Source organism: Triticum dicoccoides, chromosome 1A (genome assembly GCF_002162155.2).
Source record: "Triticum dicoccoides isolate Atlit2015 ecotype Zavitan chromosome 1A, WEW_v2.0, whole genome shotgun sequence".
NCBI lineage: Eukaryota > Viridiplantae > Streptophyta > Magnoliopsida > Poales > Poaceae > Triticum > Triticum dicoccoides.
In genome coordinates, this window is record NC_041380.1 from 608734349 (window position 1) to 608745922 (window position 11574).

The 11574-nt window shown below is 44.2% G+C and overlaps 1 protein-coding gene across 2 annotated transcripts; it reads left to right on the forward strand.

The window, feature by feature from the left end:
• The first annotated feature begins 761 nt into the window (after positions 1 to 761).
• LOC119295461 (protein argonaute 4B-like) lies at positions 762 to 9171 on the forward strand. Of its 2 annotated transcripts, XM_037573888.1 has the most exons (22): positions 762 to 886; positions 2774 to 3059; positions 3197 to 3402; positions 3492 to 3716; positions 3802 to 3938; positions 4041 to 4138; positions 4220 to 4317; positions 4892 to 5051; positions 5131 to 5247; positions 5358 to 5465; positions 5561 to 5623; positions 5700 to 5813; positions 5889 to 6054; positions 6182 to 6432; positions 7301 to 7428; positions 7542 to 7607; positions 7673 to 7736; positions 7875 to 7986; positions 8099 to 8172; positions 8279 to 8373; positions 8474 to 8505; positions 8602 to 8780. In XM_037573888.1, the coding sequence occupies exons 2-22, from the start codon at positions 2775 to 2777 to the stop codon at positions 8778 to 8780; spliced, it is 2778 nt and encodes a 925-aa protein (XP_037429785.1). In that variant the 5' UTR covers positions 762 to 886; position 2774. The 2 variants fall into 2 exon arrangements, with proteins under 2 accessions (XP_037429785.1, XP_037429779.1); XM_037573882.1 differs by lacking the exon at positions 762 to 886 and having other exon boundaries at positions 8602 to 9171.
• Positions 9172 to 11574: the final 2403 nt, after the last annotated feature.

Here is an 11574-nt window from a genome sequence, read left to right on the forward strand (position 1 = left end):
CTTGATGATAGCAAGCCAGGCGCTTTCCAGAGGATTATTAGTGAGGCGGAGGCATAGTTTTTGTATGTAGGCATGAAGCATTGAGACGTGGTCCGGTTAATTAAGTAAGGTGTGTTAATTTGTTGAAGAGAAGAAATGTCAAGATGTGATTTGCTATTAGAAGCCAAAAAGTAGTAGGAAATGGAATTAGAGCGAAGAGTGTAGTTAGAATGCAACATGAAGGAATGGAATGAATAGTAAGTAGGGAGTAGAAAGCAAGACAAGAAAATAGAAGGAAGGAAGAGGCTTGTAAAAAGGAGTATGGTGAGAAAGAAAAGGCTTGAGAATGCAAATGATGATGCTCTAAAAAGGAATGTATGAATATACGTACTAGGGAGTAGTTGTAGTGATTGTTATGGAATGGAAGGGACACGCGCGGAGGGAGGGGAGGTGTTGTGCTGGCCGGACACGCGGCCGTCGTAGCGTGTGGAGTGTGCCTCTGCATCTGCAACTGCAACTGCATGGAGGTGAGGTGGAGGGAGGAGGACAGTTGGGGGGTTGAGTGGACAGCAAGAGGGAGGAGCGAGTCATCCGGCCAGCAGTCGCGGCGGACGGCGTCTCATGCCAACCGAACCAACGGACTCATCCTAGCCGTCCGTCCGTCCACATTGTTTTGTGTACCCCACTAGTCAGTAGAGGAGTACACCACACCACACCACCCAAGAAGAGAAGAGAAGAGAAAAGAAAAGAAAAGCTCCTCCTCCATAACTAGTAGTACCTCTCGTCATCACGAACAGAGCCCAAGAGCAGAGTGAGGGAGGGGGAGTGAAGACCGCACCCACACCCACACCCCCACCCCCACCCCCACCGGAGAAGACCGCCGCGACGGAACTCGCATCGGCGCTAGGTAATCACTCCCTCCATCCATCCATCCTTCCTTCCTTCCTTGCTAGGGTTGAATCTTGTTTCCTTTTCCTTCCTTCCTTCCTTGTCATAAATCAATAAGTAAATCCCCATTCATTCCTTCCTTCATCCGCCCGCGGCTGCAATGCAATGCAATCCTAGCTAGGGTTTTCCCTCCTCTCTCCCGCGCCAGATTCATCCCCTCGGCAGGCAGGCACGGATAGGGTCGGTTTTTTAGGGTTCTTCCTTCCTTCCTTCCTTCCTTGCCTCCACCAATCTATTCTTTCTTCTTCTTCTTTTTCTAATATACAAGTACCAGATTTGCTTCTCCCTTTCTTTCCTTCCTTCTTTCCTTCCTTCTTTCTTTCTTTCTTTCTTTCTTTCTTTCTTTCTTTCTTTCTTTCTTTCTTTTATAGAGATGGATGCTTCTTCACTTCAGCTTTGGGGTTTTCTTTCTTCACCTTTTTCTGTGTTTCTTGCTTGACTTTTGGCTTCAGCATTAGGGAGGGGTTACTCTTTCTCAAGGGATAGGGAGACATTTGTTTTGTTTTTGTCTCTCTGTCTAGTATTCTTCTTGCAAACAAAACAAAACAAAACAAAACAAAACAAAACAAAACAAAATGCATGCTCTATTTGCTTTCACTGCTTCTTCTTTCTTTTTTCTTCTTCTTGGCTTCAATCAATCAAAAGGCCCTTTCATCAACCTTCCTCTCCTTTTCTCCATCAATCTTTCTGCTCTCTCTCTCTCTCTGCAGTATGCACACATATCCCCTTTTCTTATTCTTATCATTTCAAAAGAAAATGCTCTGCCTAGTCAGTCTAGTCCGTGATGTGATGTGACAAGCAGAGGGGAGGGGGCATCACACCTACTCTACATACCAAGTGAGGACGCACCTGTCTGTCTCTCTCTCTCTCCCTCTGACGATGCATTTTTTGGGGCCTCGCATGTCATAGGATTCATTCAGAAACCTCTGTTTCGCTTACAGTGGGAGTATTATACTGCTTGTAAAATATGCACACCAATTTTCTCTTCTTTTTTTCAAGGTCTTGGGGGTTTTCTTTTATGGATGAGCTTCTTTAGTTTTGGGGTTTTTGGCTAGGCTTCTTCTTGCAAACAAAATGTTCTCTGTGCATATCCATGGGAGAGGTTAAATGATTCAATTTCAATGTAATCTGCTCTACTTTTCTCTGTTCCCTATCCATGAATCTTTGTGCTCTCTCTACATACCTTCCATCTTTTCCTAGCAAAATACTACTATAGAAGCAAGGAACTGTGATGTGACCAGTTGGGCATCACACCTCTCAGTGCCTGTCTGGGTCTGGCGATGCATTTTTTGGGGTTGACAAATCATAGGATTCAGGAATATGTTCTTTTGTGACCACAGTGCCAGCATCATTGTTCATTCCTGTTTACAAAGTTACCGCCTGTAATTATATTATGCGCAGAAAGTATAGTTTTGATTTCTAGTACCATACAATTTCTCCTCTAGCCTACCCCAACTTGTTTGGGACTAAAGGCTTTGTTGTTGTTGTTGTTGTTGTTGTTGTAAGGGTAGGGAATATACCCCTGTTTGGAGCTAGCTACAAGTAAATCTTATTCATCATACACAGCATCACTTTTGTGATCACAGTATCAGTATCATCATTGATTCCTCCTATATACAAACAAAGTATAACTCTGCTCCTAAGTATGTAGCACACCTTCCTTTCATTAATATACAAGATCTCCTAGTGAATGATAACATGTATACAGCAGCTAGAGAGTAAATGATCTTCATAGCTGGACCATTTCTTTTGCGACGTTTGTTTGGTCATCCTGGAATCAATTCTGCTTCCTGTCTTGGCACTACTACTACTTACTAATCATTGCTGTTCTTTTGATCTTGCTTAGGATGGACCCGCATGATGGAGAGCCTGCTGCTGATGAGTTGCCACCACCACCTCCTCTGCCTCCCAACGTGGTGCCCATCATCGCAGAAGATGCTGCTGCTGCTGCTGCCGGTGAGAGTGAACCGCCACCGCCACCTCCACCTCCAAGCAAGCCAGCAAAGCCTAGGAGGCACATAATGGCCAGGCCTCCCAATGGATTGGGAAAGAAGGGCCAGCCCATCCAGCTGCTTGCCAACCACTACAAAGTCTCTGTCAAGCCTTCAGAGGAGTTCTTCAACCACTACTATGTAAGAAGCATACTTGCTTTCTTTCCTAGCTAGTAGTTTCACTACTACTTAGTAGGATTCACAAGTAGTACAAGCTTATCTATTTATATGTCCCCATGCCGACTTGGTAGCTGTGTTAATCCTTTGATGATGCGTAGGTTAATCTCAAGTATGAGGATGATACGCCAGTCGATAGCAAGGGCATCGGCAGAAAGGTCCTTGATAAGCTGCAGCACACCTACCATTCTGAGCTCGCCAACAAGGACTTTGCATACGATGGTGAAAAGAGCCTCTTTACTATCGGGGCTCTTCCGCAGATCAACAATGAGTTCATCGTGGTATTGGAAGACATCGGTAGTGGCAAGTGAGTTCTGCTCCTTCTTCACCTGCCTGCATACTGTCTGTTCCTATGTTGCTCAGTGTTTGGTATAACTCTGTTTCGCTTGGTTGTAGGACTGCTGCCGGGAGTCCTGGAGGTAACAACGGTAGTCCTGGAGGTGGTGACCAGAAGAGGGTGAGGAGACCCTACCAGGCCAAGACCTTCAAGGTGGAGCTCAACTTTGCGGCAACAATTCCAATGGCTGCAATTGGGCACGCCATCAGAGGCCAGGAATCAGAGCACTCCCTCGAGGCACTTCGAGTGCTTGACATCATACTCAGGCAGCACTCCGCAAAACAGTATGTATCTCATCTACTCCTATGCCTCCGCAAGCGTTTATGAGCTGCCTCATGACTCTGGTTTATGTTTTCTGATGATCCACAGGGGCTGCCTTCTAGTCCGTCAGTCGTTTTTCCACAACAACCCTAGCAATTTTGTTGACCTGGGCGGTGGTGTCATGGGGTGCCGGGGATTCCACTCAAGCTTCCGTGGTGCACAGAGTGGACTCTCCCTAAACATTGGTATGCATCTCACCAAAGTGTTCTTGTATAAACTCCACCGTTAATGCTGCGATGGCTACATCCGATCTAACATTTGCATGGCAAAATTCTTTTAACTTGCAGATGTTTCAACTACCATGATAGTTAAACCTGGTCCTGTCATCGACTTTCTTCTCGCTAACCAGAAAGTTGACCACCCTGACAAAATTGATTGGCAGAAGGTAAGTTGCATCTCTGATGTTCTTGATGATATTGCGCAAACAGTCGTGCAACCATATCTAATTTGCCTGCTTCCCTAACAGGCTAAGCGTGCTCTCAAGAACTTGAGGATAAAAACCACTCCTGCAAATTCAGAGTTCAAGATTGTTGGGTTGAGCGAGAGAAATTGCAACGAACAGATGTGAGAGTTCCCCTTACTGCTTTATTCATTTTACTTATCAGCTAGGGAGTCAATTTTCTCCATCATATATACAATATCTGTTGTGGCCACAGTATCAGCAGCATTATCAATTCCTGTTTACAGAGTTAGTGCCTGTAATTATGTGCAGAAAATGTAGTTTTGATTTATACAAGGCCTCCTGGTGAAGGATCGAAAATATACCTCTGTTTGGACTTTGGAGCTAGCTACAGAGTAAACCTTCATCATCATATATTGTGCTAAGTATGAATACAAGTATTTGGGAACGGAGGGAGTATTTACAAAGTTACTGCTAAGTATGGACACAAGTATTATCTTTTGATATATACAAGATCTCGTAGTGAAGGATAAAATGTATACAACTCTGTTTAGAGCTAGCTAGAGAGTAAATCTTCTTCATCATACAGAGCATTACTTTTGTAATCACAATAATCATCAGATCACTGCAGTAATTCATAGTATCCCTCGGAAAGGTGTCCTGTTGTTTCTAGCTAGTTCTATCTTGTGCATTTTGCTGCTATTTATTCATTGTTTTGTGATTGGCATGTTTAACTAGGTTCCCTTTGAGGCGGAGGAATGGTGACAGCACCGAAACTGTTGAGATCACTGTCTATGATTACTTTGTGAAGAACAGAGGAATAGAACTGCGCTATTCTGGCAATCTTCCCTGTATCAATGCTGGGAGGCCAAAGCGTCCGACATATTTCCCCGTGGAGGTTCGTTTCACAGACTTGCTGTTTTACACCCTTCTGAAATTTCTTCTCAAGTCCTGACGTGAACTTTTTGTGCGACCAGCTTTGCACGCTCGTTCCTCTGCAAAGATACACGAAGGCTCTGTCAACTATGCAGAGGACTTCGCTTGTCGAGAAGTCGAGGCAGAAGCCTCATGAGAGAATGTCAACCCTTAATGATGTGAGTTATCATCATCTAGATTCTAGCTTGCTTGCTGGAACCATATATACCTTGCTGTTTGTATGGCAATTGACTCATGGTTCATGCTATCTTCTTATTTTATATGCAAGGCACTTAAGCGTAGCAACTATGACGCTGACCCCATGCTGAAGGCATGTGGCATTTCCATCGCGCAAAATTTCACTCAGATTGAAGGGAGGGTCCTGCCTGCTCCCAAGGTTAGTCACTGATAGTTCTCCAAGCTTTGTATCTTCCAAATGAAAGCTCGATGTTCTTCCGAAAAATGTATCTAATCAAGCGTTCCATCGTGTAGCTGAAAGCTGGTAACGGTGAAGAGTTCTTCACCCGCAACGGGCGCTGGAATATTGCGAGGAAGGTCGACTTTTTTCTCTCTTTCTAATATGTCTTTCTATCAATGTTCCTTCTGTTTGTTGATTCTTTTTTTGTTTCAGAAGCTGATTAGGACCAGCTCTGTCAAGAGGTGGTCCGTCGTCAATTTCTCTGCACGCTGTGATCTTCGTGGTCTTGTCCAAGACCTTAAAAGGGTCGCGACTGGAATGGGACTCGTATGTTCCCACTTCTCTACAACATATTCTCTTAGTTTTTCTTCTGTTCTGCTGCTGAACTTCATTTGTTTGTAGGAATATGAGGACCCTCACACTGTAATTGAAGAGAGCCCGTCACTGAGACGAGCTCCGGTGGCACGAAGAGTGGAGGAGATGTTTGCCCAGATAAAGGCCAAGCTACCTGGAGCACCCTTGTTCCTCTTGTGCCTCCTCCCTGAGAGGAAGAATTGCGAAGTTTATGGTTGGTTCATCTTCTTTTTGGTTGTGTTACCCTTCCCCATAAACATGATCGAAGTTACCCTTCCCCATAAACATGATCGACTGTTGGAGAACCATACATAATACATATTTGCTTGAATCTGCTGCAGGTCCTTGGAAGAAAAAGTGTCTTGCTGATTTCGGCATAGTCACCCAGTGTCTAGCTCCGCAAAGAGTCAATGATCAGTACTTGAGTAATCTGCTGCTCAAGATAAATGCTAAGCTTGGTGGGCTCAACACATTGCTTCAAATTGAAGCAGCCCGTGCAATACCCATTGTGGGGAAGGTGCCCACTATCATCCTGGGAATGGATGTCTCACATGGTCAACCTGGGCAGTCCGACAGGCCTTCTATTGCTGCGGTAAGAGGGATACAGATTTTTATCTCTCTGAAAAGTAACTCAGGTTTCATCAGTAGATGACGTCTTAGCTCTTCAGCATGAAGATAGGATCCCAAATTGTCTTTGCTTTGCTATCTGTTCAAAATTCCGCAAGGTTTCTTTATGCTATCTTGCGTGGTAGGTATAGTACACTACATGGTTAGCTTTGCCCTGACAAACTAGGCCCCTCAACCATGAATGCATGATGTACCTATTTTTCTTATCCTTATCTGGTTGATGATGTAACTGTTCTTTATGGCCATGTGATAATCTCATGTAATCAATTTAACCTGCTGATTAACTTTATTTTATTAACTGTCAACAAATCAGTTCACAGTTTCCTTCAAGCACTGTTCATTGTTGTATATACCACATAGATGAAATATAACCCTATAAATTGGGAGATGGAAAATGAACTATGAGTAATCACAGTTTAGATACATTTTCATAAACGTACTTGTCATTGATCAATTTTACATTTTCTTAGATAACAAATGTCATCTATCAGTTTCGAATATGAACAAGCACACATATTGGCCAGTAAGTTGAGCCCACATTAGTCCTTGAACAGTACTAGTACACTATCCGTCCATCCATCCATCCATCCTAGGATTGCATATCGTGTTCTAGAACACTGATTGGAAGCTGCAAAGCATTCCACATAAGCTATTGGAATGTGACTGGCGCCAGTTGTTATGACTGTTGGTGCTGGATATTACTTATCTTCTACTCCCTCTGTCCCATAATGTAAGACGTGTGTCAAAAAACGTCTTACATTATGGGACGGAGGGAGTAAGTGTTGCTTGTTCTGACTGCTTGTAACTAACTATGGGTTTTGGGTTTTGTTTAGGTGGTGAGTTCTCGTGAGTGGCCTCTCATCTCTAAATACAGAGCAACAGTGCACACTCAGTCACCCAAGCAGGAGATGATGGCTTCCCTGTTTAAACCAAGGGGAACTGAAGATGATGGCCTCATTCGGTACGTGTCAATCTTGAGTCCACTTCATTGTCCAAACTGTGCGTGGATGTCCTTGTAGTATGTATGCTGTGTTTTGTTGTACACTTTCCTAATGGAATGGAATGGATTTCCAGGGAATCTCTTATTGACTTCTACACTAGCTCTGGGAAGCGGAAGCCAGACCAAGTCATCATTTTCAGGTAAATTTTTGTAGTTCCTCAAATGTTGCTCTGCTGAAAAAGGATATAACTGATGCTACTTTCAGGGATGGAGTTAGCGAAAGCCAGTTTACTCAGGTCATAAACATCGAGCTTGAGCAGATCATTGAGGTAGTGTATCTATTTGATCCCAACTAGTGCTTGTTACAACAATACATGTAACCTACGAACAAGTAATTATCCCGTGCTGGAGCTGGACAGTGTCACTCATATTTGATCTACTTTTAACCAACCAACCAACCAATGCAGGCATGCAAGTGCCTTGACGACAAGTGGGAGCCCAAGTTCACAGTCATTGTTGCTCAGAAAAACCATCACACCAGGTTTTTCCAGGCAAACTCGCCAGAAAATGTTCCTCCTGGTAAGCAAACGTCTTTTCCGAAGTCCACTACTTTTTATACATGGGTTTGCATGCAGTTTTCTTGTGTGAAATGATAGATTGTAACAGCAAGTGTCCATGTCATATTGTGTAGGCACTGTGGTGGATAAACAAGTCTGCCATCCCAAGAACTTTGACTTCTACATGTGCGCGCATGCTGGGATGATTGTAAGTAGTTAACTCTGCTCTCTGCTCTGTTTTTGCTTACTAGCACAATGTAGCAGTAGGTAGGGTGCATTCAGGTGGGGGCTAATTAGGGTTTTTTGTGTGGCAGGGCACATCGAGGCCAACTCATTACCATGTTCTGCATGATGAGATCGGCTTCAGTGGGGATGAGCTCCAGGAGTTTGTGCACTCGCTCTCCTACGTGTACGTGGACAGCCTATATATATGATGTTACTACTAGTCTAGGCTTCGGTTATTCTCGTGACAAATTGTGTCTGAACGTGCCGGTGTTTCTTTGTTTCAGGTACCAGAGGAGCACGACAGCGATATCAGTAGGTATGTTTGAAGACTCGCTCGATCCATGCTCAGCTGCTGTTTTGTTTTGTGTGCGCTTAGTTGCTTATGTATGTTGTGTGTGTTTTGTTTTGGCAGCTGCTCCGATAGCGTACGCGCATCTGGCGGCGGCGCAGGTGGGCACGTTCATGAAGTTTGATGACATGTCGGACACATCGTCGAGCCAGGGAGGGGGGCACACGTCGGCGGGGAGCGCGCCGGTGCCGGAGCTGCCTCGGCTGCATGAGAAAGTGAGGAGCTCCATGTTCTTCTGCTGATGTGATGCTGCTCTTGGTCTTGATGGATGATGATGTCTGTCAGCGGAGGTTGAACCGTGTGCCTGTATGAAACATACCTATCTTATCTATCTATGTACTATCTATGTAGGAGTAGATGGCACCTGGAACTCTAGCTGTATGGGTGGCTGGTAGAATGAACAAGTAAGTCGGTAGTGCGTCGGTGTCGCTGGGAACGTTCATCTGGTTTGTGTTTGTGGTGTGTTGGCGTTGTTGAGCCAAGCAAACCTGAAGCTAGCTAGAATTAACCTTGATTGGATGATGTGGTGGCTAGCTAGACTTAGACCCTCGTTTGGGTGGAGTGGATAATCAAGTTAAGTGTTTGAAGCATGCATCCTGACTTGGTGAGAATGAATGATGGTTTGGTGTTGCATTGCATTTGTATGGTATCCTGAGTAGGGATGTGAGTGTTGCAGACAGAAGAATCAAACAAACGAACTATCATCAAATCACATCACAGACCCTGAGACCTGAGAGGACAAAATGTTTTTGTGCAAACTGCAACCTCACAACCAATTTTCATACATTCATTCATTTTCATTCAGAGCAGAGTGACAAACAAACAAACAAACTAGCCAGCCAATCTATTACAGTATATATCTAGTACTGTTGTACTAGTCTTCAACACCAACAGCCGTAAGCAGCAGCAACCAAATCAACTCAATCAATCTAAGCAGGCACGCAAGAAAAGAAAACAAAACAATTGTCCATGAAAAAATGGAAGAGAAGAGAAGAAAAGAAAAGAAAAAGCATGAATTGATCATGGTTCCTTGAGCAGCTGGATGAGGTGGTCCCTTGCTTGGAGGTAGCAGGTGAGGGAGAAGGTCTGGTACAAGACCTCGTATCTGTAGAGGTTGAGGGCATTATGTTTATACTGTGGACATTATGCACCTGGTTATCTAAATTTGGTTCCAATTTGCGTTTTCTAATTGAATATTTTTACAAATATGAGCTTTCGACAAGTTGAGACATTTGAGGCAAGGGCTGGATGTAAAAAGCTTTGATTCCTCAAAATTTCTATACTTGAGCTTTATGTTTTTGACAAACTAAATCAAAGGGAAATGCCTCTCCTCTCCTTGCAAACGGCAATATCATTGGTTGGTTGCTACGATACGTGTTTTAACCCCTTCCCTGCTCATGGCGTTGACACACACACACACCCTTGGTTATATCGATTCACTTCAAAATAAATAAAAAAATAGTTTATCAATACTCACCCACATGCTAGCCGGCAAAAGACCAGTCGTCACAACCAAACATCACTGCATCCGTATGCCTCCTTCCAACATACAATCAACCAATGGCACCATCATCCACGGACAACGATTGCTGCCGCCTTCTCGTCGCAAGCTTAATATGTTGGAGCTAAAAGAGTTGTATATCAACTATACTCGGTGTAATGAGAGGGAACATCGATCCGACGCTTGAGAAAATAACATCATATCTTCTCCATGTCGGCTTGGGACGCCATCTATTCGTCTTACTTCCTCGCCGCAATGAGCGGTCTCACACCATTATTTGCCCATTGTTACTTGATTTCACTACCGACTTGCGGTATGGCCCAAGATTAGGTTTGAGACTTCTGGACAAAAGCAAAGGGATTAATGGATACGGTTTATTTTTGGCACGGAATTCAATACCTTCGACTAGCAATCCATACAAAACCCTGGACTACAAGCTTAGGGCGATAGCTAAAAGTCTCATCAGGCGGAGTTCTCCGTGGATTCGCAAAATTGAAATTCAGATTACCATTGCTTTGGAGGTGGACGTGGCTACAGAGACACGCCGCCTCTCGGTAGGGGAATTTCATTTGCATAATCTCCTCAAGCGGAAGTTGTTAGGTCCGTGCTCCTTGGAATGCACAATCTCTAGGCAGAGGTCTTGTCCTCTATGGCATCGTGAAGGACACGCAAACACTCGTTCCTTTCATGAACATGCGAATCATAGGCGTAGGAAGAATTCAATATGTGTACTGAAGGACAATGGCTCAATCATTACTAGACATGAGGAGATTTTCGATTCATGGCTTCCTACCATGATCGCATTCTATGCTCGGCTCCGAGCCCTAAGGTTGCCTACTTTGGAGCTTCAGCATCTGAAAAGCTCCATTCTCCCCGGACAAAGTTGAAGCAGCGGTCAAATCAATGCCTATGGACAAGGCGCCCAGACTGGATGATTTTACGGGGAGATTCTATTGCTCATGTTGGGAGATCGTTAAAGGGGATATAACATACAATGCGGGCTTTTGAGCACTTCCATCAGAGTGATATGCGTGATTTTCTTGTGATCGGCAAAGCTTAAGCATGGGGCAATGGAGCTTAAGGATTATTGTCCAGATAGCTTAATACATGGCGTGATCAAGATCTTTGATAGAACTCTGGTCGTCTGTCTTGTCGAGGATCTTCCGTTATTGGTGGGGCCAGACCAAGTGCTTTTGTCCGTGGCCATTTGTTGCACGCTAATTTCATCTTTGTGCAAGGCACACCATGATGTTTTTGTGCCTTAAAGGAGCCGACGATCATGGTCAAACTTGACATCACCAAGGCCTTCGGTACTGTGGACCGGGCTTAACTTGTGGAGATTTTAAGCAAGCTGGCTTCTGTCAAATATGAGAATCTGGATCTTTGGTCTGTTGTCCACGACATCTGCACATGTACTTCTAAATGGAAGTCAGATGATACTCTTATCAACCGCAGAGGCCTCAGGCAAGAGGACCCCTTATCACCCCTGTTGATCATCTTGCTAATGGAGGCTCTTCAATGCTTATTTGCTCATG

What these genes read in the sequence shown, in the direction of transcription:
- LOC119295461 (XM_037573888.1), top strand. Translation starts at nt 2,775, where the DNA reads ATGGACCCGCATGATGGAGAGCCTGCTGCTGATGAGTTGCCACCACCA. An exon ending in AGAAATTGCAACGAACAGAT is followed by an intron (nt 4,318 to 4,891) that starts GTGAGAGTTCCC and finishes ATGTTTAACTAG; the next exon opens with GTTCCCTTTGAGGCGGAGGA. An exon ending in CGACATATTTCCCCGTGGAG is followed by an intron (nt 5,052 to 5,130) that starts GTTCGTTTCACA and finishes TTGTGCGACCAG; the next exon opens with CTTTGCACGCTCGTTCCTCT.